General features: G+C 33.4%; 1 protein-coding gene across 1 annotated transcript; it reads right to left on the reverse strand.

The window, feature by feature from the left end:
- Positions 1 to 2,207: 2,207 nt before the first annotated feature.
- Positions 2,208 to 13,434, reverse strand: ben (bendless). Its single transcript, XM_075298880.1, has 2 exons — positions 13,267 to 13,434; positions 2,208 to 3,011 (listed from the first exon to the last, which is right to left on the reverse strand). Exon 2 carries the CDS (start codon positions 2,855 to 2,857, stop codon positions 2,402 to 2,404), a length of 456 nt encoding a protein of 151 aa, XP_075154995.1. The 5' UTR covers positions 2,858 to 3,011; positions 13,267 to 13,434; the 3' UTR covers positions 2,208 to 2,401.
- Positions 13,435 to 13,623: the final 189 nt, after the last annotated feature.

Raw genomic sequence — 13,623 nt, forward strand, 5'->3', positions numbered from 1 at the left:
CGAAAATAGTGAGTATCGGTCCATGTTTTGGTATAGCCCCCATATAGACCGATCTCCCGATTTTATTTCTTGGACTTCTAGAATCCACAGTTTTTATTCAATTTACCAGAAATTGGAAATCTAGAGGTATTTTAGAACCATAAAGAGGTGTGCCAAAAATTGTGAGCATCGGTCAATGTTTTGGTATGGTCCCCATATAAACCGACCTCCCGATTTGGGGTCTTGGGCTTATAGAAATCGTAGTTTTTATCCAATTTGCCTGAAATTTGAAATCTAGAGGTATTTTATGACCATAAAGAGGTTTGCCAAAAATGGTGAGTATCGGTCCATGTTTTGGTATAGCCCCCATATAGACCGATCTCCCGATTTTATTTCTTGGACTTATAGAAACCGTAGTTTTTATTCAATTTATCAGAAATTGGAAATCTAAAGGTATTTTAGGACCATAAAAAGGCGTGCCGAAAATAGTTAGTATAGGTCCATGTTTTGGTATAGGCCACATATAGACCGATATTCCCGATTTTATTTCTTGCACTTCTAGAATCCACAGTTTTTATTCAATTTACCAGAAATTGGAAATCTAGAGGTATTTTAGAACCATAAAGAGGTGTGCCAAAAATGGTGAGCATCGGCCAATGTTTTGGTATGTTCCCCATATAAACTGACCTCCCGATTTGGGGTCTTGGGCTTATAGAAATAGTAGTTTTTATCCAATTTGCCTGAAATTTGAAATCTAGAGGTATTTTATGGCCATAAAGAGGTGTGCCAAAAATGGTGAGTATCGGTCCATGTTTTGGTATATCCCCCATATAGACCAATCTCCCGATTTTACTTCTTGGACTTATAGAAACTGTACTCTTTTTCCAATTTGCCTGAAATTGGAAATCTAGAAGTATTTTATGACAATAAAGGGGTGTGCCGAAAATGGCGTGTATTGGTTCATGTTTTGGTATATCCCCAATAATGACCGATTTCCGGATTTTATTTCTTGGGATTATAAAAACCGTAGTTTTTATCAAATTTGTATGAAATTCGAAATCTAGAATTATTTTTGGATCATAAAGAGATACGCCGAAAATGGTGAGTATCGGTCAGTGTTTTAGTACAGCCCCCATAAGAACGATTTCCCGATTTAACTCCTTGGGTTTCTAGAAACCGTAGTTTTTATCCGATTTGCCTGAAATTTCACTTCTTGAGGGTATAGAAGGCGCACCGATCATGAAAATTGCTTGAAACTCAATGTAAAATTTCCAGATTTTACTTCTCGGGTGAAAATCTACAGATTTAAGATTTCAAATCAAGACGTTATTTTATAATTTTCTTGTACACTTACAAGAGATGTTAATGATTCCTCTAAAACAAAAATGGTTCTTACAAATCCAGAATCTGATATTGTCTTCATAGGTAAAATCTTTAAATTTATCTCCGGGAAGTGTATTGGTTGAACTGCTCTGCTTGATTTGTCCTCAAACCCCCTGAAATTTCAAACGAAACCATAATATTTGATTGATGATGGTGGGTATTTAACATTCGGCCTGGCCTAACTTACTGACGTATATTCTTTTTTTATCTTTTTATTGACTTTTGGATTTTCAAATCCACTATTCTGCAATTGAAGGCACCATACTTACCATCGTTACCGATTAACACGGTGAATAAATAACAACATTAATAAATGTGTGTGTGTTTTGTTTAATTGTTTTTATTTAAATATTTTGTTTTAATTTATAATTTTAAGATTGTTTTTGTTGTTGATGTTTTTATGTGTAATGAAAATCAAAAAATTATATAATTGGATACACAATCTAAATACTAAATTTCATGGATTTTATATTTCGTTTGTTTTAATGGAAAAAATAAAAGAAAATGAGAAATGTTTGTTTTAGGAGAGTAGAGCAGGAGAGGAGTTTGGTGGTTATAAATAATTGGTTTCACAGGACTGCTGTTGTGTTGCAAGCAAAAAATATATATTTGGAAAAATATCTTCAGGTGTGAGGGAAGAAATAAATAAATTATGTCATTTTTTGTTTTATTTCTTTCGTGTGTTTTTTTTTTAAGTTGGTTTGTTATTGTGTTTTGTTTTTCTTCCTCATAGTACAGTTCTTCAAAAACAAAAATCATGTTATCAAGTTTCTCTACTTTAAATCTTCTGTTTTGCATTTATTTTTCATATATCAAACACCCCGCGACTCCCTCTTTCTGTTATAAACCAAAAAAAAAAAAATTAAGAATCTACAAAAATACCCCCCATATTTCATTACTAAATAAGCTTCAATTACCAAATGCCGCCGCCTTCATCTACTCCCATGTAAACATAGTCTTAACCCCCGACCAGCAGATCAGCAAATTATCTTCTCTCTTTATCTCTCTTACTTTTCTACACATCTTCGGCATTAATTCTTCAGTCTTCGACGGCATACTTCTGAGTCCATTCACGGGCATTTCTTATGGCCTCAGCCTCATTGACTTTCCATAATTCAGCGACATCATTGGCCAAAGGATCATCGGGATTGGGAGCACTAAGTAATGCCTGAATTGATAACAAAATAGTACGAATTTGTAAGGCAGGACTCCACTTATCCTTTAACACATCCAAACAGATGCGACCTAGGCGATCGATATTTGGATGATAGATTTTTGTAATGAATCTAACTTTTGGTGCTGACATAGGATAATCTTCGGGCAAAAATAGTTCTAGTTTGAAGATGCCGCCCTCAAAAGGCGAATCGGTAGGACCAGTCACAATGACATGAAAATATCGTGCATTATTTTCATCGGGAATGGCATTGATACCTGGTACAGGTTCTTGCATTAAACGCTGTGTTTCCTTTATAATGCGACGGGGTAGGCTGGACATGTTTACTGTTTGGTTTTGCTTTCTCTTCTCCTCTTTTTTCTTAACGAATAATTTAAAGCAATTACTAAGTTAGTTTTAAGCCTTTGCGTGCCTTTTCTTCACTCCTGAACCGATGCACTGTAGCAGTGACTGCTTAAAAATTATGTAAAAAACGCTGTAATGAGATAAGAAAATACAAAACGATTTTATGTAGATACCGATGATAAATAAAAATATCTTGCTGTTGGTTTGGTTTGGTTTACAAGTGAAAATGGTTGCTGGCATGCTATATAGGGATGGATTCGTTGCCTTAAGTCATAGAAAATGTTTACTAATTTTCATACGAAAAAAAAAGTTTAAAATATAACAAAAAATAAAAAGACATGGATTTTAACAGGAATCCAAAATTCGAATTTCGAAAATTTCAAACTTTGGTAAACTGCATCTTCCAACGGTACTCGTATTTTGAATGCTACACAGAGAACAGAATTTCAAGAATTTCAATCACGAAATTATGTTATTCATCCTATCAATTTTTAGTCGAAATTGCTTCAATAAAGAAATTTATAGTATTTATTTATTAATTTATTTCTTTTTGGGAACCTAACACAAGAAGAACTTAATCTTATTATTAGTGCTAGGTACAATTTAGATGAGATATATCAATTAATTGAACAACCATCAACCACAGAATTTATTTTATTATTTAATTATTATTTTTTTTAATTATTTTTAATTTATCCAATTATAATTTTAATTTATTTTGGTCGCAAAACTCAATTTTTAATTTGATGCAATAAATATTTTATTTATTTATAATTATTTCACCACTAGATAAAGCAACTTTCTTGTAAATTTATACGAGTTTATACTCTCTTATTATTATATTATATTAAATTTAATGAGTCAATTCTCATTTATCGGCAGTGCTGAAACTTTCCCCTATTTTAAATTAAACATATAGTTCAACAAGTGTGAAATTTGATTAAATTTGACTGACAATGAAAGTTCCAATATTGCGACTGACATTTTTGTTTTTGTAATACTAAAACTACCTTACTACCTAAGATTTATTTTCGCTAAAATCGAAAATCTGTAAAAGAAGAATAAAATTATACCTTTTTTCCAAATTTTTTTTTATACCTTGCTGGGGAATCATCCAAAACAACAATTTAAAAAGTTTATTTTCTTAAAAATGAATTATTACAAAAAAGTAACCGTGAAAAATGGCAAATTTATGGTGAATACCAAGGTCGAGTTTGGCCGCTAAAGTGAAAACTAAATCAGTAAAGAAAGGCATCAAATTATACATCTTTGATGCAAATTTTATTACAACTTGATGGGGAATAGCCCAAAGCAAATTTTCATAAAGTTTGTATTCCATAAAATGGATTATTAAAGAAAAGTAATCGTGAAACAAGTATATACGGCCGTAAGTTCGGCCAGGCCGAAGCTTATGTACCCTCCATCATGGATTGCGTAGAAACTTCATCTAAACACTGCCATCCACAATCGAATTACTTAAGTTGCGGTAACGCTTGCCGATGGCAAGGTATCTTAAAACCTCCTAACACCATCTTCTAAATTGTATGTAAGTCCATACGTGGTATATATTAAATCAAAAAAGATCGATCCAATACGTATATAATTCAGTTTGACAAAGTAGACATAAAATTTTGACAACATTTTCTACAGAAATAAAATTTTAACAAAATTTTCTATAGAAATAAAATTTTCACAAAATTTGCTATAGAAATACAAATGTTGACAAAATTTTCTATAGAAAGAACATTTTGACAAAAATTTCTACAGAATTTTCAATAGAAATAAACTTTTGACAAAATTTTCTATAGAAATAAAATCTTGGTAGATTATTTTTGGCTCGAGTGGCAACCATTGTTATGAACCGAATAAATTTTGAACAAAATTTTCTATAGAAATAAAATTTTGACAAAATTTTCTATAGAAATAAAATATTGACAATGATGAAATTTGCTTCTCTTTGAGGCTCCGCAACTCAAATCTGGGGATCGGTTTATATGGGCGCTATATATAATTATGGACCGATGTGGACCAATTTTTGCATGGTTGTTAGAGACCATATACCAACATCATGTACCAAATTTCAGCCGAATCGGATGAAATTTGCTTCTCTTTGAGGCTCCGCAAGTCAAATCTGGGGATCGGTTTATATGGGGGCTATATATAATTATGGACCGATGTGGACCAATTTTTGCATGATTGTTAGAGACCATATACCAACACCATGTACCAAATTTCAGCCGGATCGGATGAAATATGCTTCTCTTAGAGGCTCCACAAGCCAAATCTGGGGATCGGTTTATATGTAGGCTATATATAATTAAGGATCGATATGGACCAATTTTTGCATGGTTGTTAGAGACCATATACCAACATCATGTACCAAATTTCAGCCGGATCGGATGAAATTTTCTTCTCTTTGAGGCTCCGCAAGCCAAATCTGGGGATCGGTTTATATGGTGGCTATATATAATTATGGACCGATGTGAACCAATTTTTGCACGGTTGTTAGAGACCATATACCAACATCATGTACCAAATTTCAGCCGGATCGGATGAAATTTGCTACTCTTTTAGGCTCCGCAAGCCAAATCTGGGGATCGGTTTATATGGGGGCTATATATAATTATGGACCGATGTGGACCAATTTTTGCATGGTTGTTTGAGACCATATACCAAATTTCAGCCGGATCGGATGAAATATGCCTCCGTTAGAGGCTCCACAAGCCAAATCTGAGGGTCCCTTTATATGGGGGCTATACGTAAAAGTGGACCGATATGGCCCATTTTCAATACCATCCGACCTACATCGATAACAACTACTTGTGCCAAGTTTCAAGTCGATAGCTTGTTTCGTTCGGAAGTTAGCGTGATTTCAACAGACGGACGGACATGCTTAGATAGACTCAGAATTTCACCACGACCCAGAATATATATACTTTATGGGGTCTTAGAACAATATTTCGATGTGTTACAAACGGAATGACGAAGTTAATATACCCCCATCCTATGATGGAGGGTATAAAAATGGCGATTTTAATAGCTAAATTCGAACGTTTAGGCAAAACGCGAACTTAATACACACATTTAAGGTGGGTATTAAGTTTGAGTTTAGCCGCTAAAATCGTCATTTTTTCACTAGAGTGAAAACTAAATCAGTAAAAAACAAGTAAGTAAAGTAAAAAGTCGGGCGGGGCCGACTGTATCATACCCTAAACCACCATTACAGAATTAGTAATCATAAGCATTTGTGGGGTAACATATAGGTCTGGGAGATAAACCGCAGTTGCATATTTAAGAAAATTAAGGGGTACATGTCTACGGGTGTTTTGTGTCAATCTGACTATAGCTCATAGTCAATGTTGCCAGGGAAAATGTTCGGTTTACCCTACAAGGACAAAAAAAGTTCCCTACTTTCACATACATTCCCAAACAATTTTCCCTACTATATTTTTCGTTAAATTTAAAAAAATTTTTACAAAACAAAAATGGTTCTAAGTATTTTATTATCTTAAAACATGAATATGCAACGTATATAACTTAGAATATAAATTTGTATTACCACCACGGTTGCCACAATTGGCAGAATTCTACCCAAATTAGAAATCTTTTTTGTAAAATCTCTATAAAAATAAAATTTTGGAAAAAGTTTCTATAAACAATATTTTGTGAGAAATTTTTCATAGAAATAAAATTTTGACAATAGATTCTATAGAAATAAATTTTTGAGAAAAAATTCCACAGAAATAAAATTTTGAGAACATTTTTTATAGAAATAATATTTTGAAAAAAATTTCTATAGAAATACAATTTTGACAAAATGTTCTATAGAAATAAAATGTTGACAAAATTCTCTACAGGAATAAAGTTTACATATAGGGAATTTCCCCTACTTCTAGCAACACTGGCTGTGTTGATATTGCGCCTACGGAGTTAGTATGCCACTAATATTGAGTCCATTATTAAAAAAGAGAAAATCGTTAAATTAGTGTGAGTAATAAATACAAATTTGTAAAAATCGAGCAATATTCTTATGTAAGAGCTACAAGTACGTATAAGTACGATCGGCTAGTACATCAAAATTTGAAATTTGAGTAACATTGGTTAATAAATAAGAGTACTATGGCCAAATTTGGGAAAATCGAGCGATGCATATATATGGAAGCTATATCTAAATCTGAACCAATTTGCATAATATTTTGCGGGTTTGATTAATACCACAAAATGTTACCTTGTGCAAGATTTGAGTAAGATCAGTTAAGAAATGAGGCCTGTATGGTCAAACATAAGGTTATTAGGGGCGAATTTTTCAAAATCGGGTGATACATATATGGGAGCTATATCTACATCTGAACCGATTTCGATGAAATTTTGCACATATAGTTACTACTATAGAGGACTGGATCTAGCCAATTTTTAGGAAGATCGGTTAATAAATAAGGGTTCTATGGCCAAATTTGGGAAAATCTGGCTATACATATATATGGGAGATATATCTAAATCTGAACCGATTTAGATGATTTTTTGCACATATAGTTAGTGCTATAGAAGACTACATTTAGCCAAATTTGGGTAAGATCGGTTGATAAATAAGGGTTTTATGGCCAAATTTAGAAAAATTGGCCGGTACATATATATGGGAGCTATAGCTAAATCTGAACCGATTTCGACGATTTTTTGCACATATAGTTAGTGCTATAGAGGATTATATTTAGCCATCTTTGAGTAAGATCGGTTGATAAATAAAGGTTTTGTGGCCAAATTTGGGAAAATCGGGCGATACATATATATGAGAGCTATATCTAAATCTGAACCGATTTGGATGAAATTTTGCAGACTTGAAGGGCGATGGAAAAGATTACCTTTTGCCAAATTTGGTGACGATCCGTTTGAAAAAACGCGCAACGTGACCCCATTTGTCGAAATCGGGCGATACATATATATGGGAGCTATATCTAAATTTGATTTCTTCCAAATTCAATAGCGTTCGTCCTTGTGCCCGAAAAACTCCCTGTACCAAATTTCATCAAAATCGGTTAATAATTGCGACCGGAATCCTGTGAACAACAAATACATGGACAGACGGACGGACGGACGGACACCAAGCACTAGATCGACTCAGGAGTAGAGGTGTGCACGTGAGTAATATTTTACTCACGCTCACGCACACTCACGACGGAAAAATCTTACTCACGCACACTCACGCACGAAAAATTTTCGAACCGCTCACGAACACTCACGAATGAATTTATTTTAAAAAATCACGCTCACGCACTCTCACGATAGAAAAATTCTACTCACGCACGAAAAAAATTCGAGGCATTCACGCTCACGCACACTCACGAAAGAAAATTTTTGCTCACGCACGCTCACGCACGAAAAATATTCGAGCCGCTCACACTCACGAATGGATTTATTTTAAAAAATCACGCTCACGCACACTCACGAAAGAAATTTTTTGCTCACGCACGAAAATATTTCAAGACGCTCACGCACACTCACGAAGGAATTTATTTTCCAAAACTCACGCACGAAAATTGTTCTTGAAGCTCACACTCGCGACAAAGAATTGTTACAAATGCACGAAAAATTTTGTGAAGAATTTATGCACATTCACGACTGTAGAAATGCTAATTTGACGATAAATAATATATATACCCAGCAAAAACTAGGCAACCACATCTCATTAGAATTGGCATTACCAGGAGTAAAGCTGTCATTACACGTTGCATTACATTGCGGTGAGTTATAATGACTTATTTGTAATGACAAAAATAAATACTTCTTGGTAATTTTCGAATTGTTATTCTCAAATGTTTAGGCAGTTGGCTTAATTGAAAGGTTGAATACTTCTTAAGGTTGAATTACAAGGACGAACGCTTTTGAATTTAGATATAGCTCCCATATACACAGTCTCACATAAGTTTACATACCCTTGAGGTTTTTACCTTATAACTAAACATGTTTCTTGTTGTTGTTTATAATCCAGACTAAAAACATCTTCTTGAAAATGGACAAATACTTTGTTTTTCAAATTAATTTACAAAATCTAAAGCATATATATATATGCATATTTTATTATATTTTAATAATTAAAGAAAATACAATTTCTTAAACCGTATGTAAACTTGTGTAAGACTGTGTATATGTATCGCCCGATTTCGATAAATGGGGTCAGATTGCGCTCATTTACTAACCGATCGGCGTCAAATTTGTCACAATGTGATCCACTGACTCTATGTGCAAAATATCATCCAAATCGGTGCAGATTTGGATATAGCTGCCATATATATGTAGCGCCCAATTTTCAAAATTTGCCCCTTATAACCTTATTGTTGACCATTGTGGCCTCATTTATTAACCGATCTTACTCAAAGTTAGCACAAGGTAATGTCCTGTAATATCAACAAAACCTGCAAAATATAATCCAAATCGGGTCATATTTAGATATAGCTCTTATATATATTTTTATTTCTATTTATTTCTAACCATAGTAGCCTTATCTAATACCCGATCTTACTCTAATTTAGCACAAGGCAACCCTCTGTGGTATCAACCAATATATGGATATAGCTCCCATATAAATGCGTCGATCGATTTTCCCAAATTTGACCATAATATTCTTATTTATTAACCTATGTTGCTCAAATTTCAAATAAACATGTATTAGGCGATCGTATTGAGACTTGTATGTAGCTATTACATAAATATATTACCCTATTTTCAGAAATTTGAATTTATTACCCACACTAATTGAGCGATTTCCAGTTTTTTTAATAAAGGACTCAACATTAGTAGCATACTAAATAACTCTGTAGGTTCAGAATCAACTATACTCCTATGTTAATATCAGACATTTCTGTTCAGATTATGATAAAACTCCCATGTACCCAGTAATGTTATTAAATCTGGAAATGTGGTTTTCCCCAAACCTATATCATTGATACCCTACAATGTTCACTAATTCAGTAGGGGTGATTTGGGGTATGATGTAGTCGGCCCGGCCCGACTTTCTACTTTACTCGTTAATTCGAATTTTATTTAATCTACCAATTTTTTATGGTACACTTTTTCGAAAATATTTCTCATTTTCGTTAGAAAAAAAAACACAGCAATATTTTATAAAAGGTTTTATTGTTTAAGGAACGGCACTATACTCGGTTTTTGCACCGAAAACCAGCGCTTCAACATTACTTTTTTAATCAATTAATTTTAAATGAAAAAAAACTATTACACAATCCATACATTGGAAGGTTTAGTGTGACCAAAGTCGTGAGTGTGACCAATGTCGTGAGCGTCATTCAAATCGTGGTCGTGACTGATATCGTGAGTGCGCTTCAACATTACTTTTTTAATCAATTAATTTTAAATGAAAAAAAACTATTACACAATCCATACATTGGAAGGTTTAGTGTGACCAAAGTCGTGAGTGTGACCAATGTCGTGAGCGTCATTCAAATCGTGGTCGTGACTGATATCGTGAGTGCGATTGACATCGTGATCGTGATTCAAATCGAGATCGTGATTCAACTCGTGAGCGTGATTCAAATCGTGAGCGTGATACAAGTCGTGAGCGTGATTCAAATCGTGAGCGTGATTAAAATCGTGAGCGTGATTAAAGTAGTTATCGTGATTCAAATCGTGAGCGTGATTTTGTTTTCGTGAGTGTAATTATCAAACATTTTTACTCACGCACATTCACGAAGAATTTTTTTTCGTGACTCACGCTCACGCACGAAAATTTTCAGCTTGATCACGCTCACGCACGCTCACGAGATTGACTCCATCGTGACTCACGGCTCACGCGTGAGTCACGAAAATTTTCGTGAGTCACGAAAATTTCGTGTCACGTGCACACCTCTACTCAGGAGGTGATTCTGAGTCGATCGGTATATATTTTATGGTGTCTAAAATCAATATTTCTGGTAGGCACATTTTTTGGCCGATCAAACTTATTATACCCTGACTACTATGTGTTTTAGGGTATAAAAAGACATAAAATTATACATATTTGTTGCAGATTTCATTATAACTTGATGAGGGATAGCCCAAAGCAAATTTTCAAAAAGTTTGTATTCCTTAAAATGGATTATTAAAGAAAAGTAATCGTGAAAAAATGACGATTTTAGCGGCTAAACTCGAACTTAATGCCCACCTTAAAGTGAAAACTAAATCAGTAAGGAAAGGCATCAAATTATACATCTTTGTTGCAAATTCTACTATAACTTGATGGGGAGTAGCCCAAAGCAAATTTTCACACAGTTTGTATTCCTTAAAATGGATTATTAAAGAAAAGTAATCGTGAAAAAATGACGATTTTAGCGACTAATGCTTAGTACTAAGTTCGTTTCTACGAAAAACGAATATCTTCATCTACCTTTGTAATTAGGATCTCAAATCCAGGGATGTTAACGTATTTATGCGAAATAATACACCTGCCTATTTTTTCGGGCGAAATCCAGTGTTGTATAAATATATGTTTGAAAATGCTCAAAACTAAAATTTCGCAACAGTTTTCATGCGAAAACGTGATCTTAATATCAGGCTTAAGTTCGAGTTTAAGCCTACACACAAAAATGTTTTTTCTGATTCAATCACGAAATTAATTGATCCAATTAATTTTTAATTGAAATGTCTTCAATCACAGAAATGATAGTATCAATTAAAAAGTTAATTGATCCAATTAAAAAATTAATTGATACTATTATTTTTGTGATTCGAGTTTTGTTTCACTTAAAAAATTTGTTGAATCAATTAAATTTTTAATTGAATATTTTTTAAAACTCAATTAAAATTTTAATTGGAAAAATTTTCGTGAAATTTTTTTGTGTGTAGTACTAAGATCACGTTTTCGCACGAAAAACTGTTATACTCCATATATAAAAAAACCTTAGCGCGGAATAAATATGAAATCTTTGGTTTGAGCATTTTCAAACACATTTTTAGACAACCCTGGATTTTTCGCACGAAAAAATAAGCAGGTATATTATTTCGCATAAATAAGTTAACATCCATCGGGTTGAGACCCTATTTACGGAGATAGATGAAGATATTCGTTTTTGGCAGAAACGAACTTAGTACTAAGCATTAAGGTTAGTATTAAGTTCAAGTTTAGCCGCTAAAATCGTCATTTTTTCACTAAAGTGAAAACTAAATCAGTATAAAAAGGCATAAAGTTATACATATTTGTTGCAGATTTCATTATAACTTGATGGGGAATAGCCCAAAGCAAATTTTCACAAAGTTTGTATTCCATAAAATGGATTATTAAAGAAAAGTAATCGTGAAAAAATTACGATTTTAGCGGCTAAACTCGAACTTAATACCCACCTTTAGCCGCTAAAATCGCCATTTATTCACGGCAAAACTCAAATTCTCCAAAATTCCCTATCGTTTACCTGACAATTGGCAAGTTCCATATATACAACTAAGTTGGCAACCCTACAGCGAGACAAGAACAAGAAGAGAACAGAAATTGTTAAAAAGTCATGAACACCAAACAAAATATTTTGGAATTACAAAAAATATGAAACCCTTTGCTCAGATGTAATAAAAGTCTGCAAGAATTTTAACAAATATTAATCGATCATATAAGCAATTTTACACGACAGAGGGTGCGAGAGTTTACAACAAGAAATCCAGTTTGACAAGATGGTTGCAAGCAAACATCGAATATTCCAGAAAACTGTAAATGCAATTAAAAACTATCGATAAATTATGTAAATAAATTGGAATAGCAATTGCAATAAGTTTTTTTCATCACACATTTCTCACACGATAGAATCACGTAGTTCATCTGATTTTAGCGCTGTATTGTTTAATATCCTCATCCAATGGACTACAACGAACGGTCAATAACTCCATGAAAATAATTTTGATAACAAGGGAAAATGGTAAAGCCTCCTTTGTTGTGTCATTGCTCATAAGAAGGTACAATTAAATCGCCTTTGTTATACTCTGGTGAAAAAATCAATAACACAGAATATTCTGAAAATTGTCCATTGAAACCTCACATCGGTCGTAAAAAAAGGCCACATTCGACACAAAAAAAAAAAACCAAAAAGCGGTAGCGGCATGCAGGGGGTGGGTGGTGTTCGCACATGAATATAAAATAAAAAAATCAATATTCTATTGATTTCTTCCGCCCTGCCGCTAATTCTATAATGAAATTAGACATTTAGGTTGTGAAATCATTTCCAGAGAAACTTTTTGGGGTTTCTACAAAATTTTTATGCCAAAAATAAGGCACACAAAACATTTTACCGAACAACTCACTCACAAACCATGTTTCTTCATTTTTGGCTGTGCAAACCATCGTTACTTAAATTGTTCGTGTTTTTCTCGAATTTTTGAGTTGTGTCAAAACTTCAATTTATGCTTTCACTTACCACTAATGAATGTGGCTTTTGTTATAAACTTTTGCCGCAAATAAATAACTACTTCTTAAAATAATTTCGGACTTTTCTTGCACTTCACAACTGGACGTTTTTATTTTCACGAACGCACCACGAAATTTTTTCCTTTATTCTTTTGTATTTTTGCTGGCTGTCAACCTCAGTGAGAGTGTGTATGAATGTGTGAGCACATTCAACTAAGGCTGAGAGAGACGGTTCTATACAATAGAGCGAGACAACTATAGTATAAAATTAGTGTTGGCTAACGTATCGATAAACCAATTGGAACTAATCTATTCCAAATTTAAGTTTATATCATTCTACTTGGAAAAATTGTATTGCATATTTGCT

This window comes from Haematobia irritans, chromosome 3 (assembly GCF_050003625.1).
Source record: "Haematobia irritans isolate KBUSLIRL chromosome 3, ASM5000362v1, whole genome shotgun sequence".
Taxonomy (NCBI): domain Eukaryota; kingdom Metazoa; phylum Arthropoda; class Insecta; order Diptera; family Muscidae; genus Haematobia; species Haematobia irritans.

Excerpts from the sequence above, each read along its gene's own strand:
- ben (XM_075298880.1), bottom strand. The coding sequence starts at position 2,857 with ATGTCCAGCCTACCCCGTCGCATTATAAAGGAAACACAGCGTTTAATG.